The 27,308-nt window shown below is 32.4% G+C and overlaps 2 protein-coding genes across 2 annotated transcripts in view; both read right to left on the minus strand.

Annotated features, from left to right (window-relative positions):
- Nucleotides 1-16,016, minus strand: part of LOC132707597 (sushi, von Willebrand factor type A, EGF and pentraxin domain-containing protein 1) — a 74,180-nt gene extending 58,164 nt beyond the window's left edge. The window contains exon 1 of the mRNA XM_060679504.1: nucleotides 15,710-16,016. Coding sequence (XP_060535487.1) covers nucleotides 15,710-15,809 — 100 coding nt within the window. The 5' untranslated portion in view covers nucleotides 15,810-16,016. The remainder of the gene's footprint in view (nucleotides 1-15,709) is intronic.
- A 3,450-nt stretch (nucleotides 16,017-19,466) lies between these two features.
- On the minus strand, nucleotides 19,467-25,526 carry LOC132707599 (paraplegin). Its single transcript, XM_060679505.1, has 9 exons — nucleotides 25,333-25,526; nucleotides 24,844-25,275; nucleotides 24,563-24,790; nucleotides 24,183-24,499; nucleotides 22,757-22,976; nucleotides 22,432-22,702; nucleotides 20,186-20,388; nucleotides 19,822-20,133; nucleotides 19,467-19,761 (listed from the first exon to the last, which is right to left on the minus strand). Exons 1-9 carry the CDS (start codon nucleotides 25,462-25,464, stop codon nucleotides 19,555-19,557), a joined length of 2,322 nt encoding a protein of 773 aa, XP_060535488.1. The 5' UTR covers nucleotides 25,465-25,526; the 3' UTR covers nucleotides 19,467-19,554.
- Between the last annotated feature and the right edge of the window lie 1,782 nt (nucleotides 25,527-27,308).

The raw sequence follows: 27,308 nt of genomic DNA on the forward strand, positions 1-27,308 counted from the left end.
TAGGTTAGGTTTACTTTTTAGTTTAAATTTAAATTTATTTTAACGTTAAATGTTGTAATATGGCAAGAATCAATACAGTGTTTTTGCAATCAATAACCTCCTTTCCAGTAAAACCTTCACAACTGCTCTATTACGTATTTGCAGTTCTCTTGTATTGAATAGAAGTATGGATACACAACGAAGTAGGATTGCATCAAGAAATGTTACTAATACTTCGGATAAACACTGTTTTCGGCAAAGTTTTCTTCAGAAGCACCACAAAAGCATCTGTATCGTAGCATTCTCACAGCGCTTGGTGCTATAACAAAAATTGTTGTTTGCTAAGATGACGAAATGCACCATTTACAACAGCTCAGGAGGGACAATAAATATGTTGGCCAATTCATGAATGAACAAGGAGTCTAATGCGTCTAATTTAAGATAAACTTCATTACACTCACAGTAAACAAGGAAAACTTAAAAGCGGAACATCAAAAATTGGCTCTGTGCATGCTCATGTTTTTCAGAGTGCAAAAGAGTACATAAGGATCACTAATACATTCGTTTTTACTGTTGTTGCAAACAAAACCTATGTGCAGAGAAAATGGACAATTATTTGAGGAAATAATCTTAGAAATATGAGTTTTTTGAAAGTGATTATGATCTACAAAATTATAGACAAACAAGGTTCAGGTGGATACACATTACACATTCGTTAAAAAAGTTCATTTTCAATTTTTAAAGGATCAAATTAAAACCTGTGTTAATGTGGTATTTTATCCTCCTCTTTTTTCTTCCTTTCTTGTTTCTCGATAATAGAAAAAAGGCAGAGCTTGAAACCATCTACCGTATAAAAGAAATTAAAATCAAATACTTTCATTCCGAGGAATAAGGTAATATTAAGCAATTAAGAAGATTCTATTCACAGTATAGAAATATGCCGTAATGATACCTTAGGTTGTCGATGTTTCGTTTATGACGGTTATTTCATTTCCAACGAGTGACCTCCGAAGAAAGTCCAGTATCAGAAAGAAAGTACGCTAGAGTGATGTAAAGTAAAATGCGAGTGACTTTTAAGGCTTTAATAGAATCGTTACGCAAGCATGTAATAGCGTATAAAAAACAAGTTTATTTATTTTTATATCGAGACGAAAAGCTTCGCATGTTGCGAAAGTCACCAGATTACTATTTTTTGGCAGTATGAATGCGTTCATACTTGATATAGTTTCTTGAGATTTAATAACAATAAAAAAAACTCGCGCGTTTGAACAGCACGTATAAAACACAAAATATAAAACAAGCGTATCCTTCAAGGCGACGTCTGTTGATAAAATTGATTCGAAACAATCTGCAGCACAATCAAGCTGAATCAATATTAAATAAGTACAGAAGCATTTAAAATGCTTTCTATGAATATAATTTTAATTAATAAAAGTGTATATTAATTTAATACCATATTATTCAATAGAACAATACTTACAGTGATTTTGAATTGAATAAATCATAAATCATCTTAGATAAATTATATTTGATAAACACAAAAAAAATTGGGATCATTTAGTTTCCCTAAAAGCATGCCAAGTAAGTCAGAAAATTCTTCTTTTTTTCTCTTTTTGAAAACTGATTTTAAAATTCGTTTTAACAAAACTTATAGTCGTGACTCAACCACGACGTTCATATCTAGTTCAAATTTTTAATTTAAAACATAATTAGTGTCTACAAATTAAGATAAGCTTTAAATTTAAATTTGTTTCGTCACATCGAGAAGTTTAAAGAGTTTAAAAATTAACTTATTAAAACTTTTATTCATTTAACTGATACGCAGCCAATTTTCTGAAACTCGCCAGCCATTTGCCATTTTGATCTTTCAATTTCATGAAACCCAATAATTAAAAATTCACCTGAATTCAATGTCGATTTTTGTACTTTAAACACCTAATAGGTTTGAGAGTTCGATATAACTCAAAATCTCATATCTGGAGTAAGGAGGTCGAATTGTTCATTTAGTTCATTTAATATCAAGCTCTCAAAAACAACGCAACTTGACTTTCTCAATTGATTGGTAAAAATATATATTTACATATACAACATTTCAGTGGAAGAATAGATATAAAACAAACGAATGCAAAAAAACATTTATTTCTATCGTATAAATTTAAAAGTTTGAAATAAAAGTTCCTGTAACCCAATTAATGGGTACTTTACGAAACAGTTCAATCCTAGTGAACCCAAAAACGGAACAAATTGTCAAAGAGTTTGATGTGGTGTGAAAATAATGCTATATTATTGTAACAATCGGCACCGTTCTATTTTCTGTTAGATAAATAATTGTACGATTTAATGGAATAAATATTGGCAATCACCGCATCGAAGCGTTGGCATTGTGTACACTTGTCTCGGTGGGCGTAGAAAACAAGTTGGCTACCAGACCATAACCGCGGAAGGTTGAAGCGGATTATAAAAGTGACATTTTGTCAAAGAAATTCTTTTACCATTGGCGTGCCTCGACAGCTAATTAATAATTGTTACAGTAGTTCATCGACAAATACAGTTCCAATAAGTAAGGATCGCTATGCAAAATTTTGATGTCAGTAACAAAAGTAATATAAAAAACGCTGGGAAAGAAAATGCCAAGGAATGGAAATTCGTGTAGGAGAGCAAACGCTGCACATTATTTGCTGCTGAGCAGGTCCTAATAACTGGAGACAAAGGCGCATCCAGCAGGGATGTTCAGAAGACCACGTGAAGAATACTAAAAATCGGGACTAACAGAAAATACAAAAAAACGAAGTATATAAATATTTGCGCGTCACCCTTACGGCAAGCGCAAAAACCGCCGAAAAATATCACACAGAAAAGAGCCTTAAATAAAGTCGTTGGTATGGAGGGTTAAGATCTTAAGGAAAACCAAAATCAGGCTTTATAAAACAATTGTACAAAAGAAAACTAAACTACTATCCCTTGGAATTGATTTTTGGTTTAGGGGTTGCCGAATTTGAAGATTATGTAAATCATTCTTGACGGCATGGATAGTAAAATGTTAACTCCAGACAATGCAGGTGAAAGAAAGGCCACCTAGGAGATTTAGGCCGAAGTAATGGAAGCATATAAGAGGCCTTCTAAAGGAAGTTTGCAAAGACAAAAAACCTTTTTTTCCTAAATATTTCAGATAACAAAAATCATAGGATCAAATATAATTGGGAGGTTCATCCCAAAATTCCAATAATTCAAAATTGTATATATAGCTTGTTTCGTCATTGATAATAAGAAGCCGCTTTTCAAACTATATGTTTATTTGCACAATAATATAATATTTGAAATAAAATTGTTGTTAATTAAAAAAATAACAAAAAAATAAACGAACGAATACCCAACCTAACTTATTAAAACTGGCCACATTAAGCGACATGTTTTGTTTGTCTGTTCCTTTCAGACACATTTGCGTCCTACTGACTAGGGTGAACTGGGCAGTTTTATGATTATCATGAAGCTTGTATAATTCCGTCATACACATTTTGCATTCTTCAGAACTTTTATTCATTAATGTATAATAGTCTGTTATGCAACAAGTTTGATAAACGCGACTTTAACCACGATCTTCATTACTTTATAAGTAGGTTCAGGAGAACTGGGAAATAAAAGTTTCACGTCGATCGTCCCATCTCTCTGCCATTTCTGTGTTTTTGTTTTTAGTAGAAACCAATGCACAATCCTGATGATTTAGGCGATCATTGTGACCATAAACCGGAAGGAAATTATTCTGTTTAATGTTGTTAGGGTTTGTTTTACCTTTCTGCTTTAGATAACGGTAAATGGTAACTGAACCATCTGATAAGTTATGCCAAAGACGACCGTCAGAAACTGCTAAAAAGCTTGAAAGTTTTTTCTGGTCCTAGTATCAAATTAAACTATAATTTCAATAACATAATACTGAATATTAAGGCACAACTTTCCTAGCATGCAGGTTCTAAGTATGGGATCCAATTTTGGACTTATCTAGTTCAGTAGAAGATATCTTATTTCGATTTTTTATATCTATGGTTATAATATGCGAAAGAGTTCTCACGTATTTTCGCCATTGAATACTTTTACAATTGGGCTCTGTTATGCAAAAAGCTATATGAAAAAGTCAGATAAATGGGTAATCTGGTCAATAATTAATACCTCTTTATTCTGCAAAATCTGTTCAACCCAATGTCACTCTAGACCTTGAAAATTTCCATTGTTAAAAAAAATACATACTCTTCATTCTTCATACTCAACAACAACCCACGCAGGAGAAATCCGGAAGTTTTGTAAAAAGCAACATTTAGAGTTAGCTAATGAAGCTCGGATACTGCGCTAAGAAGATTTTGAAAAAGCTAAAGACAATGATGAATATGAGTGCTTTTGATTTTCAAAAAAATTACCTTTAACACGAATACCCACAAAGGTGTTCCATGAAAGGCAGCTTTGAGTATATAATACTGAAATTCACAGCGGATATTGTTATGTTTGGGTCGAAGGACACGCTGGCCGAGGGTGTCAAGAAGTGGGATCATGTATATTAAAGCAAATTCAAACATAGATTTCCTCAGAAGCCAAAAGATCTTATTCTCCGTGTGAGCGTCAAAACAAAAATATTGAAACGACTTTTTTCTTTCTTCATATTTTACAAAATACCGCAAATCTCGAAACAATTGCCCTCAATTTTCGACTCTCGGGACACAGCTTCTTACCGAATTAAAATCATTCCAACGTGTTGATACGCCTGATCGCTATATTGATATTATGAGAAACTGCCTTTAAAAATAGCCACTTATAGTAACAAAAATAATCGAATAATTTTTATAGCGTTTCAAATATCGCAAAAAAATATTTTCGACAGACGACAAACCAAAACATTAGAAAAAAGAAACTGGCTGCATATTAGATCGATTAAATTACAATAGAATGACCCGTTTATAATCTTACTTAAAGAAAATGATTTTGCAAATGAATACCAGGCAATAAATATGAAAAAAACTAAGCGGAAGACCATTAGTTCACCTTGGCCAAATGGTAAACCAAACTCTGAGGAAAATCTTAAGAATTTAAACGAAATAAGGCATCTTATACCGGGATATGCCTTGCCTTTTTATAGATATAGTTGAAGATGTAGATGAGCTCGACGTGGAGAAGCTAGATTTCAATGTTGAAGCAGAGTAGATACTTAAGTTATCGAATTTTATATTTTTCCTTCGTTATTCTTTAATGTAATAGGTTGTTGATACTTCCTATTGGTGTTTTTCACTTTCCAACATCCTATCAAGCCACAAAATTTTTGATATTTTTGAAAAATAAATAAAAACTTGTTATACTGTAAAGTAACACTATTGCTACAGTTTTTTGTATTCAATTTTGTATGTGCCGACTGCAGATTTTCTTATTTCGAAAAAATTTAATTTACAAATATCTCAAAATTATTTATTTGAGGGTTGGAAGTTTTTTGCCTAACATGGCCCAATTATAGTGCGTCATCAACTAAGAACGCATTATTATTACGGTCACCCTGTTATCATTATACCCGAAAATAATTTTACCACATGCTGCGGTCATTATGTACGGCACCACTGACTCAACGTCTTGTCTGACTTCTTTGGGATACAAACAACCTAATATAGGTTCCCTTTTTGCACGCCGCTTGATCACCTTGTACACCGTTCGTTTGGTTTAGACCGTTCACCCAAAAATCACGCTCAAGCACGTTCAAATCTAAAAAGGAAACCTTCAACAGCTTATCGATATATCGGTCCAACTATGAAGAATTATTTTACGTCATTGTTCCGGCACTTAATCGAGTTGATTTTTTTATGGTGGCCATTGTTTCAACATAGATTGAGCTCCTGTATAAAAAAAAACTAATAGAAACAATTGGAATAAATATAATAATACTAAAGAATCAGCTCCGTAGGTCTATGTGTCTGCACGCCATATTGACAAGATTTTTTGTAAATTCAAATGAAATTTAAGAAAATTTGTCAAATTTATTGAACACAAGCCGTTAAAAAAAGTAGCTGCAAAACTTTAAGGGACGAATTTCTCGAAGACTTTAAGAGAAATAGTTCATTTCATAGGTTTGAAGAAGCAGAGGTTGTCGAACTTTTTTTAATAGGTTTTCAAGACTTTATAGAAAACTCAAATTCATTATTAGTTGCCAATTGCTTTTGCAATTGCGTTTCTGAAAATTTAGTGATATGTTTGGGGCTCAGAATGAAGAAACTTGCGATGAGAACATCGATTGAGACCCGGCTTTTAACTTATTGCTTAGAACATCTTAACATTCTAATCATGATAATTTCAATAACTCCAGATGAAACTTAAATACTATTGTTGCATAAGCGATTTGTAGTTGGGATTCAGTCTTCATCGCAATTCGTTTAAAAAAACTTTAGTCATTAGGTCTAAATGTGCGTAGCTTTTAGCCACTAAAAACTAATGTGCAACTTGTGTTGTGCAGAACTTTGGCGAAGACATCTCTGCAACAGAAATGGAAGTTATTGAATTTCAAAAAGATTTAGCCTTAAAATCGTTAGTCTCAACTACCAAATGTATCTGTAAGTAAAGACAAGTATTCAGTTCTACGCAGTCTTGCCTTGAAAGTAAAAGTATTCAGTTCAACCTATTTGTGTAAATCTTCTTTTTTCAAAATAAATAAGAACTAAAAGTTCAGATTTTCACGAAATTATATATTTTGACATGACAATTGTTTCCACATAAGCTTACATTTTGAACCCCTGGAATTCAAAAGTTTAATTAAAATTTGTAAAACCATAACCATTAAACTACTAAGGATAATATTTTGCGAAAATACATTAATATAAGAAATCATAACTTTATCATAAGGATATCAGAAAAAATAATAAAGAAAATTATAGGGCCGAATTATCAAAAATCTAAAAGTTTTGATTCGATTTAATTGAAAAGGACTGTTCTTCTATACTCTATATTGTCGCACACCTGTTAGCGGTGGCCTTTTCTTTTTTGCGTTTTCTTCTTAAAACTTTTATCAAATTTTGTTGCGTATTGTTGTTTTTTCTTTGTAATAAAATAACAATTTCTGTAAAATAATCTTTTAAGAAGAAAATGTAAAAGAACAAAATAAATTTAGAAAGTTGCGAAATATAAGCAAGACAAAAATATGTATTTTGAGAACAACAAAAAATTTATTAAATTGATTAATAAACATGTTTCAATAAAAAACTTTTTTTTTATTATTTCCGATACCTAATTGAAATTTACACAACAAATATCTTTGACTGGATCACAAAAACCGGTTTACAAAATTTTAATTTTTCGTGGAGGAGTGTCGCCTGAAGGACGTTGTGCAACTTTTTTTGGACATTTTTGGGCGAAAATAGTATTTTCATAAAATAATGTGCCATGTAATTAAAAACTGAAATATGTATGAAGCTTATTTTGCATTTTATTCTCAACTCAATTTTTTTTCAGCAGAAACTTCTATAACCCAACCCAAATTTGATAAAGACACGGTGTTGTCGAAACAATTGTCATGTCAAAATATATAATTTCGTGAAAATCTGAACTTTTAGTGCTTATTTATTTTGATCAATGGATTTTCATCAAGTAAAAGCCACCTCAGTTCAATTCTTTTCCGATATAAAGTTTATTAAGAACAAATATCGCAATCGACTTACAGATGAACATTTGGATAATTGTATTCGAATGGCTGTATCAAATTATACTGCAAACATTAAAAAAATTATCGATGAGTCTGAGTGTCAGCCTTCACATTGAACGTGCTTTTTTATTTCTCAATGTTCATGTTCATAATAGTGAGTTAGTTTTTTGTTGTTATTATTAACGATATTTAAATCTTACGTGACATGCCGTTGTGGCTGGATAAAAGTTTGGTAGGTAGGAATGCAGCTATATGAACAAGTACGTACTAGTAATATTAGTTATTTTGTTATTAGTTTATTATTAGTACATATATATATTGGTCAATCTTCAAAACTGACCAGCAACGGCAACATCGCGAGCACCGTAAAAAAAGGTTGCCTGCAAAAAAGGGATCGGCGCTGCCGACACGTTAAAACCCACCATATATTATGTATTACCAGTTAAAGTTAAGTAGTAAAATAAATACATATAATGATAAATTAACTGTGGATTGTTTCATTTACGTTGCGTTACGTGGCTTACGTGTGGGTAGCTCACTGTTTATTCCAAAATTAACAAAGTAGCTCAATATATTGATGAGGTTGGCGACCACTCATTTTAGAGAATACAAAAATCCAAAATAATTAATATATTTGATTTTATCCCCATTTCTCCCTCTTCTAGTTTTGGGATTATATAATACTATTTAATTAAAATGTTAAAGTGTCCAAAGTTAAAAAATAAAATCCCATTAAATACATGTAGAAATTGTATGGTTTGTACTCTACTATAATATAGGAGTTTTATTATTTTTTCAGTTTTGTCTACATATTTTATATTTATTGCTAAATCCATATCCCCGATTTGGGTGCGGGCGATAAAAGTTGCGCTATAATTAATACGTTTCATTGCATAATTTTTTATATCCAACTAACACTTAAAATTTTACGATACAATATTAATTTAAAAAATATTTTAGCTGTTTCGCAAGGTTCGCCAAACGTTGTATTATTTTATTCCGGTCTGTTACGCAACACTTTCGTTTGCCACAGGAGAGCGCGGTCGTTAACTTCCTGCGTAAATTAAATGTTAAAAAAATAATCGTTGCACAATAATAATTGTTTATCCATTTGTTATTTCGACGCATCCTCCGAGGACACCAGCGCGGAACATCCACGGCGGGTCGTCTGTTAAAAAGTCCTTCGGCCATAAAAGTATTCAGAAATTTGGGAACATATATGGTAGGTACATGAAACGATACGTTACGCAGGATGCTTCAAATTTAAAATAGGGGGACAAGGCTGTAAAACGAAAATTTCAGCATACGTTTGTTCTTTTACTCTCTTCGTACAGTGTGATATACACTGGGTGATACTGAAAAATAAGGTAAAAAAACACTTTAACACAACCTTCCAATAGCAATGGGACCGAAAGCATTCCTACACTTGCCACTGTGATCCTTCCTTACATTCAAAACATCACCGACCACATATCAAAAGTTCTAACATCTTCGATCCGTCAAAGAGAAAAATTCCATTTGAGATACCAGCATTCCATGAATATGCGGCAAAGAATACATTGGGGAGACCGGACGAAAAATATCAACTAGGCTCAGCTGTTGCGTAACACAATCACGAAAGCAGAAATAAAATTTTCTTCGATAAAACTAAAATTCATGTAATCAATTCTTCTACCAACGAAAAATCCGAGAGTCTATAAAAATCTATAAGCAACCTAACAATCTTAACAGCGATTCATGTCTGTACCTGTCACAAATATGGGAATCAGTCATCTGAGACGGTGTTTATGCCCTCATTTAGCTCCACCTCCCTCACAAAGTATATAAGCAGGTACAGAGTAAAATGCGAGCCAGTTTCAGTCAAGCTCTGAAGAAGCCAACAGGATGATTGGCGAAACGCAGGAGGAATCCAGAAGTATTACCGTAGCCTGTAGAAGTTTCTTTGAAAAATTAAGGTTTGTTTCGTTAATAAATATATTTCGGAAAATTTGTAAGAGGCGGCCCAAAATATAGTATTTTTGGTGGTTATAGAAATTTCTGCTGAAAAAAATTTAAGTTGAGAATAAAATGCAAAAAAAAAGCTATTTTCGCCTAAAAAAGGAAAACATCCCTATAAAAAAGTTTATGTCCAAAAAAAGTTGCACAACGTCCCTCAGGTGACACTCCTCCAGAAAAATTAAAATTTTCTAAAAACCGGTTTTTGTGATCAAAGATGTTTGTTGTGTAAATTTCAATTAGGTATTCGAAATACATATTTTTGTCTTGAATATATTTCGCAATCCACTTTTTAAATTTATTTTGTTCTTTTACATTTTCTTCTTAAAAGATTATTTTACAGAAATTTTTATTTTATTACAAAGAAAAAACAAAACGCAACAAAATTTGGTAAAAGTTTTAAGAAAACGTAAAAAAGAGAAATAGTGGGACATCCAATGGCCACCACTAACAATATACAGTATAGAAGAACAGTCCTTTTTATATTTTTGATAATACGGCCCTCTTATTTTCTTTATTATTTTTTCTGACATCCTTATGATAAAATTATGATTTGTTATGAACTATATTAATGTATTTTCCCAAAATATTATCCTTAGTAGTTTTATGGTTACCTAAAGAAAATGTGATATCATAGCTTTGACTCTATTTTTATAAATTTTTATTAAACTTTTAAATCCCAGGGGCTCAAACTGTAAGCTTATCACACCCAAACAATAATTTTTTTATATGGACATCAGAAAACAAACAATAAATTAAAAAAAAACACAACACGGCACACAAAAAATCTAAAAATTAATTTTTTTGGGGAATATAACATTTCGAAAATAATATTGAAATATAAGAAAGTAAGGAAAACCAATATCAACTTGCAAGTAAGTACAAAATTGAAATATCTTTTATATTAAGGAAGGAATTTTTCCTTCGCAACTCGGAAGCAAAATGTTAAGCAATATCAGACAATTTAAATACTAGAAGGTACAAGCTACAATTAAAATCGAGTAGTAAAGTGACATTTTTAATTTAAATTTCTCACAGAAATTTTACATACCGTTCGCATGAACTTTAGTGGTTTTTACAGTTTTTATATTAATATCTTGCCAAGACCAATTGTACGATTTTCAAATATCCATGTCTCATGAGCACAAACAAAACAAAATTGAAGATTATTATTATCATTAAATTTAATCCTCTTAAAAACTCTATCCTTGGATGATTATTCTTCCAATTACGGTCGTTTTCTTTAAATAAAGTACTTAACGATCAATTGTAAAAGTTAAATAAACAAGATAACATTTTAAAATTGTTTTTATTCCGTTGTTTATATGACATATCCAATAATACACAGTTAAAAAGAGACAACAATAGCAGAACCGATCGGAACGATAAACGAATAGGTTTAATGGCAACTAAACAATATTTTGTTTGAATGGTACGAAATTTAGTAGTCCGATAATCTGGTATTATTTTTAATTTGTTAAATTGTGATTTTTTCGTGAAGGTCGTAGAAAAAGTATAGTATGCAACACGTTCGGTACAGTTTTTAAATCGCTGCGCTCCTCTCGTGCCAAATAAACTCGTGAATCAAATGCCCTTTATTACACTTGTCGCATAATATACCATTACTTAAATCATATAATTATTAGATAATATTGATATTTTCGTAGAGGTTATTGATTTAAAACGAGATGTTGATAGGACCTGGTCAAAAAATGTTTCATATCTCTATGTCTCTAGGAGCTGACACCGTCACGACAGTTCGATACTCAAAAATTACTTAAAGAACATAATTAAAATCAGCGACGGTGATCGGCAAATCGATTCGCCATTGACCTTGAATCTACGCGTATTTGGCACACCACACACGAGCATCGGCTGCGAGTCAGTCTATGACACAGTGAGGCTCGTTTCTAGTCCATCGGCTACTGGGCATTCGTATATAAGGTCAAGACGACCATGAGGTCATTTTTAACACTAGAAATAACGGGACAATAGACGAGCGGGACGCACTGTGCGAAACGACAGCAATGTAAAGCTCGCAATGAGATCGTTTTGTCGTCTTGCTTCCGTAAGCGCGGCTGCTATTATTTAATTTCTTTAAATCTAAGAACGATTCACGGAAATACCAAAAGAGATTGCTAAGTATATTTTGTCTGTATAGTATTATTTCTTTTATTTTTCGTCAAACATTTAAAAAATAAAAATTTAAACATACTTTGACATCAAAAATAAAGCGTTGTTGGTTTCTAACTGGTTGGTTGATCATAAACAGCTTAATTATAAGAAACAAATTATAGAAAAATGTAGGTTCCGTCTAAAAATTTAATTTCAATATTATAAAACAATGTTATCCCAAACCACCTCTATCAATTTATTTTTGATCTGCCATAATTGCTAAATAGTTTCTTTGATTCTTTTTGACCTACGGACATATATGTATAAACAAACTATTTCCATGAACTAAGTTCTCACTTGAGATGTCTTTCTCTACTCTTACACTCTTCATTCATCCATCCCACTTCTCTCCCCCCTTTTTGTTCGTCTATGGCCGCTATCGCTCATCATTCCTTCCGCTCCCTTCATAATTTTTGCTTTCTCGCCCTTTCTTTGAATCATTATTTCATTTATACAAAAAAAAATTTTGATAACATGGTGTGTCTCTGATTTCATAATTCTTATCGAAAAATATCTCAGTGCGGTCTTTACTGGAATTATTTTATCAAAAATGGCAATCAAAGACATTTACTTTTTACTATTCAAAAATTGTCAAAAATTAAGAAGATAAGAAAATAATAATAAGAAGAATTATCAGGCATATGAAAAAAGACGAATGACGTTTACCTCATCTTACCCTCCACCCCCCTCCAGCCCCAATCAAAAATCTACACCCAGCACATGATTGAAGTTTTCGGTTTGTCCTTGAAACTTTTAACAGTTTTCGTGTAGAATTTGACAGATTTTTAATTAAAATCAAAAGCCTTTCCAATTTTTTTTTCTAAATGTAAATAATATCTTAGGAATTTGTGATACAGATTGTAACAAAAAATTGTAACGACAGTGGTAAATTGAGATATCAAAATTCTCGCTATAAAGCCATTTGCTAAAAACATTATGTTTTTCAAAAAATATGTTGTGCTAATGAAATCTAAGAACTTCCCTAAGTGAATTTTCCAGAACGTAACGGATTGACGCCATATAAGGAAACCAAGCAAGTCTAGCGCTCCAACTTTTCGGAGACTTCAACGATCGCGCAGACACGGTCCGTTGCATTTTCAACTGGTTTCAAAAATTCCGTAGCCGCCCGACTCCTCGGGATTGACAAATAGCATTTATTTTTTTATCGACAATCCGAACGTTCTAATTCTTCCTAGTCTACATGGCGTCCACTTTTTGTGGGTCACTTATGGTATCTCTCGTTTTTCAAATTATTTTCCTATTCAAAGATGCCGCCTTATTTCAAAATTTCAAAAATATGCAGAGCGTTCCATTCCCCATACACGAATAGGTGATACCATAAAACAAATAAAGCAAATCAAAAAAGCTGTAATGCAAAATTGGCACATTTTTTGAATTCTTTAAATAGTATTATGAAGAACGATTGGCCTTCTTCGCAGATTTCGCAAAACTAAATTGCACTCGAAGATCTGCTATAAAGCCATGTGTCTTTGATTTCAATTTGATTTATTTTATAAGAAATAGAAATGAATAAATGCCGATGTGAGTGTTCTAAAATCAACAACTAACTATTTGTTTTACTTATTATTGTTTTTATTATCTAGAAAATCTGATTTTCAAAAATGCGAAATTTTATGTTCAATTTGGCTAAGTGAATATTCAATTATTGTCATTTAAAAAAATTACTGAAAATGGTAATAATTTCTAAAAAGTTATATTATACGGAAAAAAATAAATCACTAAATCACTAAAGAGGCCAGATTCTGGTTATAGCTAAAACAGTGTCTATGTTTATTAAACGAAAATTGTGTTAATTAATTTTTGTTGTTTTTTTTGTTCAATTTGAATAATATATTTTTCATAATAAAAATTAGAAAAAAATGCTATTAAATAAAATATAATATAATTTTGGATTTTTAAAGCCCTTGTATGTTCTGAGCATATAACCCAAATTACGCTGGGCTCTTTGTGCAGTATGTCCCATTTTTATGGTTTTACGGGGCATCTTCTTTATTAATAAAGCTAGCGTTGTGGCAGTTTTCATGGCTTTCAAGGCTATTTTTTTTATTTAATGACGACGCAAAACAGAACTATCATAGCTAACATTGACTTTTAGATAATTATGAGGTAACTTACCGAAAAAATGTTTTTTTAAGTAGAATCCAGTAGCGTTGTCAGTTTTCTTCTGAAACTCGCAAACTTCTATAGATTTTATTAGACTTTTACTAGCTTATATAGGCATATATCTTTAATTTTATCTTTTTTAATGAGTAAGTCAAGGAACATACAGATTTTTTTTTACATAAATTACATAATTTATTATGCCTGCCAAATAAACTTGTAGCTATGCAATATTAAATCCGCATTGACAATACACCTCTAATATATCGAATTTTTCATATTTTGGAATAATATGAGCAATGGTGAAGGAAAAGTTGTCAGAATTCTAAATTTTTGCTTTGTATTTAAGATACCTCTATGTGTTGTGGAAAGCTGAACTAGAAGTTTCGGTTTTGGAACAAGATTTATAAGTTTCCGATAATCACTAACTGGATCTTGCGTAAAAAGCCTTACCTTACCTTTTCGATAAGTGAACGCATAACCGAACTATAAGGAATGTCGAAAAACATTTTCAAAATCACCATGTATCCACCATAGTTAGGACAATACACTGCTTTTATTAATAAGTTTTATAATTAGTGGGAACACACTGTACCGGGTGATCATTTATAATGTCCTACACTTTAACTTTTTTGTATTTTATTTGGGGAGAAAAAAACGTCAAAAACAAAACATAGTAACTTATTTACAAGATATATTTTTTTCTGTACACAAAAGCAACATTCAAAAATGAAATAATATTCTAGAATTTAGAATTTATATCTTAGGTGGCTGTGAAGTAGGTTGTTACCAAGAAACAAAATGTTTGTTTATAACTGAGAGTGACAGTTGACAGTTACAGATTTGGTAAAACTTAGTTTCCTTTAATTATAAATTGCCTTATTCTGAAAGAAAAAAAAACTAATTTTGGAAAAGTTTGTTACAGCAAATTTTCTAAAAGAGAGCAGCTAAAAAAACCTGATAAGAACAGAAGTCCAAATTCCAAATGAAAAATGGGTACCAGTTGAACAATTCCATTTGTAAAACTAATTACCCACATATTATATTATACCTACTTAAGTAATAAGTTCTAGAATCTTTTTTAATGTTGCGTTTAAGTTAACAAATATTTTGAAAACTATTGAATTTAAGTATGGGGGTATTAGGATATAAAATCATACGAAATATTTTCTTCTTTCTGGCTAAGCTGCATATTTGTTGAAGTTTTTCATCAATTCGATGAAAGTTTTTTATCAGAAACCTGAAGTCATGGATGAATTACACTTAGTTCCCTTTGGGTCAATTTAGCTCTCTAATTTGATTTAATAAACGTCTCTAAAATTCATTGGTTTTCTCTTTGCGAATAAGGCATTTTATTTGATTTGGGTATAGGACAAATTATACAAGAAATGTGTAGAATTTTTAGGGTATTTTATATAGGGTGTTTTATTAAAAAATATATAACTTATATCTTACTATTTTTTGAACAACTTTTGGGTTTGACATTTTTGTCCTAAACGTAAAATAAAAAAAGTTAAGGGGCGGGGGGAGGGAGTAGACATTATAAATGATCACTCGGTACATTCCACGAATTATCAGATTCAAAAACAGAGTACAAAATATTGTTATTAATAGTATTTTTACAGTTTACTGGTTCATTTGAAAATAACGGAGATACCGCACAGAAGTACCGAAAATTCGACATTCGCTTCGGTTACCTAAAAAAAAGAGCTTAAAAGCCGCCACAGCCTACTGCCCGACCGCTCCAAATCGCGAGCGGCGTTCTCAGCTTTTGTTTACCTTGGCATTTAATCCTTTGGATTACACCCACCGACGACACGAGCAAAATCACAGTCCAAAACCCCCGGCCCGGGCCGTAACGTATTTTCGAGTGCATCATAATATCGTGTGGCGAAACTTCAACGCGCACATTTAAGGGTGCCGCAAGGTTCAAGCAACCACCTGTCGTTCGAGCGTCTGTCTAGTTCACAACCCGGCCGACGCGAAATTCTTATTCCATGGCTTCCGCGATTTCGGTCGTACTGTGTGCTCGCGACCCACTTCGATTCGTACCGGTCGAAAGTCCGCGCCGTTCTGTTGTTTTTCTACGGCGACTCGCTCGACGGCATCTACAAGAATTGAAAGTTGTAGGGAACGAGTAAAGGCTGGCGGAACAGGCAACGTTTTGGTCCCGTCGAAGAGACCAACGGAGGGTCGCACACCCAAAGTTTGGAATAACCTAATTTTTATTGCCTTGCTAATTGGTTGTTGAAGTCGTGAACGAATTTAGTAAAAATTTCCGCCAACTTTCGTTCCTTGCTTACGTAATAATTATGACGTTTTAATGGAATGATAGTGTGGGATAAAATTGTAATACCAATTTGGATTAAAAATAAAAAAACCTCAATTATTAACTTAAAAATTGATTCAATAAAGGTTTTTAATAAATTTTCAATGTTTGGGTGTAGTAGGTGCTGACACGATGACGTTGAGAAAATGTCAAAATCATTTTATTGACCTATGGTACAATAGTACTACCTACATTAACTGCAAATCTTAAACCGAATGGTGCGTTTTTGAAACCAGTATCCGTAACTAAAAATCCGGAAATATCTGTTGAGAAAATAGAACGTAATGCTCATTTTATTTTGAGAAAACAAAAATTTCATCCGTTTAAATTTAGAATTTGCCAAGCGCTCAAATCTGGCGATGAAGGCGAATAACATTTTGTGAATTGTATACTAGGAAGTGTCAAAAAAATGAAAACTTTCCCCTTGGTGGTGGTGTACTTCAAATAACTTACCCCTAAAAGACTGTAACTTCTCCTTAACTACTCGAAATCTCAGCTCGTTTTGTTTGGCAATACACGATGCAAAAATTTGGGCCTATGATCTGATAACAAAATGGGATTTAGACCTCACGTGTCCTATCTAGTCCAACAAAATTAAAAAAGACCTTATACCTGTTTAAAAATTTTCTTGCCTTTGCAATGAAATTGCACCTATGTGACACCATTATTTTATCTACATTGTAGATGTTGTGGATTGAGACAGTTCAATCATGTATCTCTTTCATATTGAAATTTTAATCCGCTTAGACTGAAAACTTGATTTCAGTTGCATCTATATTACTTTAAATTACCCGTTCACACAGTCCTCGTATTTATTTGATAAACTAGTCCTCTGACTGATGTTTCAGAGATCGTTCAGTTACAATGCTCGACCGTCCGTACATTCAAGCAAAAGTTAAAGATCGCTTTAGATCTGCTTTGTATAACTGTTATACCCGAATCCTTTTCTGCATATCTTTGAATGATTTTGGACACAGTTTCCGTTTAATTTCGCTATTAATGTACATGACGTACTTATTTTACTTTTTACATCTTTCTTCCAACATTCCTTATCTTTGTCCCTCACTGCTTATTTTCTCTTGCTCTAATTTATGTTTTTCTTTTTTGGTAATTTGCTAATGGTATCTTGTTTTTTGTCATACTATCTTGTTAGTAACTTTAGGTACTGCGTACTAATATGAGTAGTTGCAAGCTATAGCTCTGTTACAATTACACTTTTTTTATGTATTAATATCATTAAATACTTCGCATTTTCAAATATAACAATTACTGTATTATAACTTTTAATTATCACCTGACTAAGATGATAATTAAGAGGATGTGACGTGTTTAAAGACTTGTAACGTATGACAAAACATTATTATATTATAATGATAGTATAGTTCGACAAGATAGCAACCAATATTTTTACCGAGCACAGCATCACTATAATTAAAAACACCACTGTGTGGCTCATTAGTAAATTGTCCTGAGTTGCAGAACCAAATGAATTTTCATATACCTTTAAAGAACTTAGTAACCTACTAACTTGAAAAGCAAATTTTTCTGGCTTAGTCACTCACAGTTTCCCACATTTATTAAACATACATTTTTGTTACAGTGTATTATATGCTTTTACTATTATTTTGCTGAAGGGAATATAGTTAAACAGTTATAGTTTATAGATGTTCGGATAAAATTCCCTTGTAAATGGACGTGAATATTGTTCAATGTATTAGTGCAGAACGCAGTTATTGTCACATAGATGGCATTACATGTATTGTTTTTGAAATAACTTCCTTCTTTTTGGCCTACGTGACTAGAGAAGAACGCGGTGGAATGGCGGACCAAGTGTAGAATGAATTTTGTTAGTTTTCTTATAAATTCCAATATTTAATACATCCTTCTTAAAATAAAACGCTTAAGTGTGTGTTATTAAACCCACATAATTCAAGAAATATCTTAGACATTAGAAAATATTATTATTATTATATCTAGAAATTCGAAATATTTAAATATTTTCTCTTTATATATTATTATATATAATATTATTATTCAACTTCATTATTCACTCAATGATTAAAACACTCGCTCAACTCGTACCAAATCAAACTGTGGACTAAAGTGGCATAATCTACTATAAAATTTATTCATAATACTTTATCCGCAAAAGCTATAACCATCACCGGTTAAAAAAACTCATGAATCTTTCAAATAATGTACGAACTGTTTTCCTAACTCTTCATGGTGACAAGTTATTAGCTTTATTTGAAATAAAAAAAAATTAAATAGCGATATAATTATACGGGATATAAAACTATATAAAATATGTCTAGAACGTTCAGAAAAGAAGGTCATATTATGCGGGATGTTCTTATTTAAAAAAAAAACAGCTTGGCACCTACCTCCGATATGGTCTGATGTGCTGTATCAGACTTTAGAATGAATTATATTTATTATATTAATTAATCTATTCGCTACAGATAAGAAGATCGTGAAAAAGAAGTAACTAGTGACAACATTAAAATTATAGCAGCGTTCCTCTATGAGATGGGAGCAGAAACATTTCTAATAAATCCACCGTCGAAGTCACGAAAAGTTTTGAATCAAAAATACCTAATACCTGCCTAATACTTACTATGGCAGTTTAAGCCACACGATATTTGATTTCAATAAGGAATCGCGTCGGATAGTTTCTGTTTACCTCTGTGCTTGTGACGTTGCCGCTTTGTCGATAAAGTAGTAGCTTCTTTGATATTTACAATAGGCCTGTGTTCAAAATAGTTCCAAAACATTGAATTTTTGTCATGCTAATTAATAGAAAATCGGAATTTTGGGTGTTATTTGCAAAGACCATATGCAATAGTTCTTTGCATGCAGGTGATTTTAAAATTTTTGACTTTACCTCTTGTATTGTATTTTATTTTATTATATTGTATTTTATCATTTATTCAGAGTAAAAGCTAATTTTTTGTAACAAAAAAAAGCCAAAATACACTATATAGTATTAATTTAGATTAACCTAAAAATATTGCTTAACATTTTGCCAACATAGGTAATAGGTAATAACCAAAGTTCACAAATTTTCAGTAACAAAAAAAAGGGGCCAAAATACACTAGTATTTTGTATTTATTTAGAATTACCCTTCACCAAAGAAAGGTTCAAAAATTACAGCAAAATATTACTTAACATTTTGCCAACATAGGGAATAAACAAGGTTCGCTAATTTTATGATACCAATAAAAAAGGCGCCAAAGTACATTAGTGTTTTAATAAATCATCAATTTTAATAAAATCTACAGGAGAAAAGTCCTTCTACGCCGTGGCTGGCGTCCGACTATTGCTGTTACTGTTGCCCTCCGTATCTTTCGACGGTCTCGAACGATCGTCTCCGCCCCTCTTAATCAATTCCTCGAAATCTGCGGGATCGATCAGATTCTTTTTACCAAACGGGGGCGGTCCGAGCAACTTCTCGACGTCGTCGTAATTTAACGTCTCCTTTTTCAGCAAAGTTTCGGCCAGCTAGAATAAAAACGAACCCTCAGCGAAACGCCAGTTTGCTAAAAAAAAGGGCGGACATACTAGTTCCAACTTGTCCTTTTGCGTCTTCAGCACTTCCTCGGTCCTGTGGTACGCCTGAGATACCAACCTCCTAACCTCAAAGTCGATCAAATTCGCGAACTTTTTGCTGTAGGGCCTACGTCCGAGCTCCTTGGTTTCCGATTCCGGAAAACTGACCAAGCCCACGTTAGTGTTCATGCCGTACTCTTTGACGCACGCGTACGCCATCTTGGTGACTTTTTCAAGGTCATTCTGTGCCCCGGTCGTGATTTTGTTAAACGTTAAAGACTCGGCCACCCTGCCGCCGAGCGTCATGCACATTCTGTCGAGCAGCTGTCGAAAAATGTAAGAGGCTCGCGCGATTTTGACAGACCAAACTGCTCACCTCCTCTTTGCTGTGCAACTTTTGATCTTTCGGCACGTATTGGGCGAAGCCGAGAGCCAAACTTGTCCGGGGAACGATCGTGACCTTTAGAAGAGCATCCGTGTGTTCCAACATCCACCCTATTAGGGCGTGACCCGACTCGTGGTAGGCGACGACTCTTCTCTCCTGTGGCGACATCGAGTGGGACCGTTTTTCAGTTCCGCCTCCAAACGCAATTTTCGTATGTTTTATTCCAAATTTAAACTTATTACAGTACATTTTAAAATAATCTAGAGAAATGTCTGTGCTAAAAGGGCTTTCTACATTACCCTGAAGTACTGGAAACAAATTGGTATTAGCAATAAATACCACAAAAGAAGATTTTTCTCTTTCTTACCTTATTCTCCCTTTCATTTAGCAATTGACATTGGTTTTTTTGACCTCGTATTATTTTTTCTTTTCGTTTATTACGTAACTCCTTAAGTGATTGAAATGAATTATTTATTTTTTTTCTGTTTGGTTAGTAACTACTTAACAAACAAAATGATTTGTTTTGTTTTCACCCTGTAGCTAAATGAGTCAAAATAGAGGCATCTAAAATAAGTATGATGCAACGAAGAAATACGAAGACAATCAATTAGCGAAGACTATAAGTGAGAAAACTAACCAAAATTCCGCTATAATCTTAAAATGTTTTTTAAATCAAAATATAACTTCATAATAATTATTACTTAGTTCTTGGAACATTCTTTATTGTATACGGCTAAAATACCAAATTATAAAAACACATTGTTAAATCAGCATTTTTGTTAGACCTCGCAGCCTGTACTATATTGTTACTGTTTTGAGGTCAGTTATAAATAAGCATTTTTAACTCAATATTCGTATATTTTATTTCTTTACTTCAACGATTAAACCATTTAAACTTGCTACATTTCAAAATAATCTAAAAAAAATTCTGTGCTAAAAGGGATTTCCACATCACAGTCAAGTACTTTAGACAGATTGATACTAGTAATAAATACCAAGATTTTTTTTTCTTATAGCTACATAAGTTATTGAAGTAAACCATATACTTTTTTTCTGTTTTGTTAGTAACTACTTAATCAAACAAAATGATTTGCTTTTTTTCTCACCCTGTAGGCAAATGATTCTGAATGGAGGCATTTAAAAACAAGTACGATACAACAACTTGTCAAATGCGGCTCGGAAACGCTTACGTAATTCAAAGAAAAATGGAACGAGCAAGTAATGCTGAGAATTATAAGAAGAGGCATGGTACCAAACATTCTAGTGAGACAAAGAACTAAAATAACAGATGTCATACAAAAAAATACTCAAGGAAAATGGAGATGGGCTGGTCATATAGGGCGCTTAAGCGATAATAGGTGCACCAAAAGGTTGATAGAATGGAGACCCAGAGAAAATAAGACAAATCGAGGTAGACCCCCAACAAGATGTTAAGACGATCTGAGAAAAACGGCGAGAAACTGGAAGCAGAAGGCACAAAACAGAATACTGTGAAAGGAGATGGAGGAGACCTACGTTCAACAGTGTATGCAAGAGGTTGGCGGATGATGATGATGATGACGATGCAACAAAGATACGTCAAGACTCCCAAAACTGTACACAAGTATGCAAATCCACAATGAATTGGCGAAGACTGTAAGTGAGAAAACTAACCAAAATTCCGTTAAAATCTTAAAATGTTGTCTAAAGACAAAAATTAGCTTCATAATAATTATTACTTAGTTTTTGAAATATTCTATATTGCATAATAGTAACATTGTTAAATCAGTATTTTTAGTAATATATTGTTACTGCTTTGAGGTCAGTTATAAATAAAATTTTTTAAAAAACAACCTTGAGTATCAAGACATCATAAACTTTTAAGCAGGAACAATCTTATTATTTTATCATTTTCTAGTGACTTTTTTTTGCAAAGATTATGGTTGTCTAGCAGCAGACTCTTCAAACATAGAAAGCTTTCTGAAATACTAGTATTTTGGAAAGTGTCAGATACACACTAATAATAACTCAATTCAAAAGATAGCAAACGAGTCTTTTAAAATTGAAAAAATATTCAAAAAACCAAAATCACTCCCCTGAAAACAGAAAGGTTAGATAAAGAGAGAAATTGATTGTACAGTAAGCTGTGGCTAACATTACCACTTGTAAAAAACCGATTTTAATTTACTTCCAATAAAATAATTATTAACATAATATTTTCGGAATTAAATATTTTTAATAAAAAAGTACGCTCTCACCCACTAGTCTCTCGACGGCGTATTCCAAATTAGCTCCCGTGACGACCTTTTGTTTCGTACGGGCCGCATGCAGGGCAGCCTCGTTGCAAACATTCGCGATGTCAGCGCCACTAAATCCTGGCGTCAGAAACGCCAACCTCTTCGAGTAAGTCTCGGGGCTGTGTTCAAGTGAGATGCCCTTCAAGTGTTGCTCGAATATTTCTTTCCTCTCCACCAAGTCCGGATAATCTATAAGGATATGTCGATCGAACCGCCCGGGCCTCAATAGAGCCTGCAACGTTACATTGATGATTGAATATTCAACGACTTGAAGTAATTACTCAACCTTGTCTAAAATATCGGCCCTATTAGTAGAAGCTAACATTATAACGTCCTGCTTGGTGGCCATTCCGTCCATTTCCACCAAAAGCTGATTCAAGGTTTGTTCGCCTTCCCCGCTGACCCCTTCCATGCTCCCCGTGCCGCTACGTTTTCGACCAATGGCGTCGATTTCGTCGATGTATATTATACAGGGGGCACGTTTTCTTGCTTCTTTGAAAAGATCCCTGAAAGCGTGTTTACTGCCTTGATCAGGTACTCGTTAAATATAATATGGTTAATTTAAAATGAGGACCAACTATTTTATAAACAAGTTTAAAAATCTTACTTATTATAACATTTATCAATACGAATTCCAAGGGAGTAGGTAAAGGAATTTTCTTGGAAATTTAGTTATCCTTATTGCATTTTAAGTGAATTTCTACATCTAGAATTTTGATTAGATTAGAAAATTGCAAAAAAAACTTTTATAAACTTATTTAAATGCAAATTTGCTTATTACATATATTGCTAATGCTCTATTTTTTAACCAAATGTTCTGGATATAGAAAAATTTAATTTAGGTATTAATTTTACCTGCTGTTAAAAATCCATAGGTGTTATAATGTTATATCATAAAAGTTAAAAGCTAATAAATCAGGTGCGAAAACACTATTAATAGAAAAGTTAATTAAAAGTGAGTGAATTATTTTAAAAACAAATTTTAAAATGTTTCACTTATTCTAAAGGCTAAATCAGATACAAAATATATGAAAATAAATTTCACTAATAGAGATTTCAATGGCGTAAGTACACTTTACTTATTTGTATTGCATTACTTAACATATTAATAATTTTTTGCCATATTTATACGATTAATGGTTTTAAAAAATATATATTCAGAGCTGCAATAAATAAAGTATTAATAATTTGTTCCTATATTATTTTAGCAATTGCTAAAGATCTACAAAATTTCTAATCACCTTTTATGCGAGTTGGTAAAACTCTTTTAAAGAACTTTATTGCTAATTATTATAATTGTTTCATTTACCCATTATTTCCTTTAATTTTACACAGGGATTAACCTTGGAGATTTTTAAAATACAAAATACAAAAAGAACTTCAATTTGCAAAAAATCTTAAGTCATTTTTTCTTTGCTGTTTAGTGCCTGCATTAAATTGTTCCAATCATTGTAACCTCAATTTGAACAAGGAAGAAATTCAACAAAAATAGTTACATCCGAAAAATAACAATATTTATTAGAAATTTTAACATTTCATAACATTAAATTTTTATTATTCCTTTAGCTTTTTTTATTAATAACATGTTCTGTTTCCTTTGAATATAATTCACTGAACAATGCAAAAAATAAAGTCTTTTTACAACGAAATTTTTATACGCAAATAATTAATATGTTTAAACAAAATAATTATGATAAATACTGGAAAAATACCTTACTCTGGCGGCACCTAACCCCCCAATCATCTCAATAAACTCACTGCCATTCATTGATAGAAATGGCACATTGGCCTCTGTAGCTACTGCCTTGGCCAAAAGTGTCTTGCCACAGCCAGGAGGGCCTAACAGTAAAGCACCTTTGGGAACTTTAGCCCCTAAACTTTTGTACCTTTCCGGGCGTTTTAGGTAATCAACAAACTCTTTAACTTCCTGTTTTGCTTCTCTTAGGCCAGCTACGTCGTTAAAATGTACTCCCTTACCTTGCCCCATTAGTGGGTCGACTAGTGTGAATTGGGCTTTGCCCAGTTGACTCTGCAAATAACTTTGAGAATCATTTGCTTATAAGTAAGTGATCACAAATCATGCTAAACTCACGAATGTGTCCATACTCAAAGGTGGGCGAATACTTTTGCTTCGAGTTAGAAGGGATATTAATAGGGCCACCACCAGCAAAGAGATCAACAATTTCCCAGCCGAATCTGTTCCTCTCTCATATATAACTGGAACACCTTCTTTAATTCCCAGTCTTCTCTCAGCTTCTCTTAATTTATCTTCAAATTTCTCTATATCAACAACATTCATATGAAATGTTCGGTTGTCTATCTACAAATTACAAAATATTACAACAATACGTCACAAATTATTTAACCAAGTACTCGTCTTCCTTTAAATACTGCTCCATCATAAAGAACAATAGTAACTATCTCAATATCTGGCCTAACAATAATTTGTTCCACTTCGCCCTTTGCTAGCATATGGTACAAAAATTCATTCCACGAGACATATCGAATCACTTCTGGTTGGTTGCTGCTGGGAAACATTAAAGAAATAATAGCAATGACCATATAAGCAGTGAGCATCCACAAAAATGCTTTGGCCAGCAATGCTGAAATTTTATCTTTATCGTCGTCATCTTTGTCTGGCTTACGATCCGGATCGGGTCGAAAAGGGTCCTGGCTGTTTATTGGCGAGGTATGAAATAAGTTTGCAGCTGCAACCTGTTTCGTAAACTTAGATAAATCATTTACCCCCGATCGTCGTAGCAGGCAACACACTGCTGAATACTCCCTGGTTATGATTTGTGCATTCTGCAAATAAATAAACGTTAATAACACTATTTACAACAAAGCTAGAGAAAAAGGTACTTTGAGCGACAGAAATTTTGAAATTAGAATTGATCTGTTAACTGGCAAGGCCGCACTACGAGTAACATTTTTGTAAAAATTTTGCTTTGTTACGTTGGTCACTAAAGTGTTAAATTTGCTAATTCTAAACATTTTTCATATATATTTCATATTTTTTAGTTTTTAGGTTATACGAATAGAACATTTTTGGTAAGTTGCGGGTCGCATTTATACTGTGGTAAATAATATTGTTAGCGATGCCGGTTCTGTACCATAGAAATTCGTTTACGACATCACGTATCCCCTAAGTCATATGACGTCTTTGCTTGCCTTCTTAATCCAAGAAGTAAACTAAAAATATTTAGGCAAACACTAATTTCATAAATTAATTAATAGTGCAGTTGTCAATTTAAACATAAACTGGATTGGAATTGGTAATTGTTTTGTTACTTTTAAGAACGTAGTATTTGATTTATCTCTAAATGTACTTCACATTTTTTTATCGGGTCAAAATAACCGATTTATAATTTATAGAGGAAAGCTAAAAAACATGCATTAATAGATAATTATGAGTTTTAATATTACTTTAATATTAGGTAGGCAACATAAATAACTAATTAGGATACGAGCGGCATTTATTAGAACTATGTTGGTGGTCGCCTTTGGGTCTGACCGCGCCACATTCTTGTAGATTTTAATGATGGGTCGTCTGCGCAAATTTTTCAGTGCCGTCGTTTATCCGTACGACTTACACCCATGCTAAAACCAACACTAATATATGTAATTTCGTAGCGTTCTTTTTTATTACCCTGCATTGAAAACTAAATGAATATAAAAAAATCAAATATTGCGTATTCTTGTCTGTTTTGCCTTTTAACTTAACTTAAAACTAGATCACCAAGAACAAGGTGCCACTGTTTCATCGACAGGAAGTACCCGATAATCGGAACGAGGGTTTGAATGAAGGCAATGAAGACATTTTCACTTCTCAACGGGATTGTTTACGGACCAGTTAAAGAACGCAAGCTAAGAAAACAGGTAAAGATAAATCGGTGCATATTTCTCAGGTAAAACAATGATCGTTACCGTTGGAACCAGGGGCGCCCCTTGGTTTTTTTTAAAATTGGTAGTTCTTTTTATTTATTTGTCAAATTCCATAAACGTTTTCGAATTAACTGGCGAGTGGTATTGGAATTACAAAAACAATTATTATGAATACCTACAAAACTTCATATACTCAAAATCAAGTTATATTGAGGTTGATACGCGGTTCTCCAAAATTTAAACTTACTAGGTGACAAATTATAATTTATTTTAGTTAATGGCAGGGTTGCCAAAGTACCAAAAAGCAATACCAACATTCGAATTTCAAATGAAGATTCACATTATACACAATTTTTTAAGTATAAATTTTTGTAAATATTTGATCTGTCTATAATAGAATATTTACAATAACATTAGCAACATTTCTCGCACAATGAATATATTCGTGCCATGTATATATGATACTAACGAATCATATATATATATATATATATATATATATATATATATATATATATATATATATATATATATATATATATATATATATATATATATATATATATATATATATATATATATATATATATATATATATATATACATATTAATACTTTTGTTTTAAAATATTGCATTTCGCTTTTGAATCACCATGTATAAATATATACAACCAATTAAATAAAAGGAGGGAAATTAAATAAAACATCATAACAAAACAAAGCAAAATTAAAAATCCTTTCTCGGAAAGTACTTTTTCGAACCTTGAGACTATCTAAATATGTAGTAACAGTCAAAAATGTCTTCATTAAGATTAGAAACAGCGCGGTTTCCATTAGGTTTGCCGATTACTAAAAATGTTTGAAACTATTTTCTCCAATTCACTCGGTCTAAACTATCGGTTCATTACTGAAGAAGTCATATAGGTTCTAAACAAGGTAAGATAGCTACCTGGG

The sequence above is a fragment of the Cylas formicarius genome, unplaced genomic scaffold (assembly GCF_029955315.1).
Source record: "Cylas formicarius isolate icCylForm1 unplaced genomic scaffold, icCylForm1.1 PGA_scaffold_9__14_contigs__length_23061073, whole genome shotgun sequence".
NCBI classification, from domain to species: Eukaryota; Metazoa; Arthropoda; class Insecta; order Coleoptera; family Brentidae; genus Cylas; species Cylas formicarius.

Coding starts and splice junctions, on each gene's coding strand:
- LOC132707599 (XM_060679505.1), bottom strand. CDS start 25,464: ATGTTTAGAATTAGCAAATTTAACACTTTAGTGACCAACGTAACAAAG. Junction 24,791..24,843: donor CAGTATTTAAAGGAAGACGA/GTACTTGGTTAA, acceptor TGTAATTTGTAG/ATAGACAACCGAACATTTCA. Junction 22,977..24,182: donor TTAGGTGCCGCCAGAGTAAG/GTATTTTTCCAG, acceptor ACACGCTTTCAG/GGATCTTTTCAAAGAAGCAA.